Raw genomic sequence first — 1,056 nt, forward strand, 5'->3', positions numbered from 1 at the left:
GCCGCGCGCCCCCGCCGCTGGTCCCCCAGGCCCGCGTCGTCCTGTCAATCTCGACTCGGCACTAGCAGCGCTGCGCAAAGAGATGGTGAGTAGCGGGCCCGGAGGAGCTGGGCGTGGGGGGTGGGGGCGGGGGTCTGCCTCTGAACGGGAGGGTCCAGGGTGGAGCGGAGGGCAGAGGCACAGAGCTGGGAGCCCGTAGCTTGAGTCTCAAGGTCTGCAGGAGCTAGCCGGGTCAGGGGGCATTGGTAACAATAATTATAGTTACTGTTTATGGCAGTGGTTACCATGTAGTTGTAAGTGCTTAACTCGTGTTATTTCATTCCATCCTGCTGGATAAACGTTACCCTCGTTTTACAGATGAGGGTCAGCGACTTGCCTAAAGATTCACAGCTTGCAGGTGGCATCCGATGTCCACAAAACTTTGTGCTGAGAAAGGTGCGGGAAGATCGGCTAGCGCAGAGGGTGGCCTGGACCCCAACCCCAGCCCACCCTCAGTCTCTTGCAGGTGGGGCTGCGGCAGCTGGACATGTCCCTGCTGTGCCAGCTGTGGGGCTTGTACGAGTCAATCCAAGACTATAAGCACCTATGCCAAGACTTGAGCCTGTGCCAGGACCTGTCGTCCTCCCTGCACTCGGACAGCTCCTACCCACCGGACGCTGGCCTGTCTGACGACGACGAGCCTCCCGATGCCAGCCTGCCCCCGGACCCGCCACCCCTCACTGTGCCCCAGACGCACAATGCCCGTGACCAGTGGCTGCAGGACGCCTTCCACATCAGCCTCTGAAGAGCTGGGGGTGGGGGGAACATGCACCCATGCAAAAGGCTCAGAACCTAGCCCGTAGTAAGTACTCAGACTTCCAGTGCCTGCTTTCCCCAGTGCCACCTCACTTCACAAGAAGGCAAGGCCTGGGCCCCTCAGAGGGCGAAATTGCCGGCCCCCTCTCTCCTGACTCTGGTTAGCTGGTACTGGGGCAGGCACCCGGGCTGCAGCCTTTGCCTGTGGCACTGACCTCCACTTCTCCCACGTGTGTGGGCCCCAGCTTGGCCAACCGTCAG

The 1,056-nt window shown here is 61.2% G+C and overlaps 1 protein-coding gene across 1 annotated transcript; it reads left to right on the forward strand.

The window, feature by feature from the left end:
* The first annotated feature begins 8 nt into the window (after window positions 1-8).
* On the forward strand, window positions 9-1,056 carry FAM89B (family with sequence similarity 89 member B). Its single transcript, XM_077759621.1, has 2 exons — window positions 9-85; window positions 506-1,056. The coding sequence occupies exons 1-2, from the start codon at window positions 83-85 to the stop codon at window positions 782-784; spliced, it is 282 nt and encodes a 93-aa protein (XP_077615747.1). The 5' UTR covers window positions 9-82; the 3' UTR covers window positions 785-1,056.

The sequence above is a fragment of the Crocuta crocuta genome, unplaced genomic scaffold, assembly GCF_008692635.1.
Source record: "Crocuta crocuta isolate KB4526 unplaced genomic scaffold, BGI_CrCroc_1.0 scaffold53, whole genome shotgun sequence".
Classification (NCBI taxonomy): domain Eukaryota; kingdom Metazoa; phylum Chordata; class Mammalia; order Carnivora; family Hyaenidae; genus Crocuta; species Crocuta crocuta.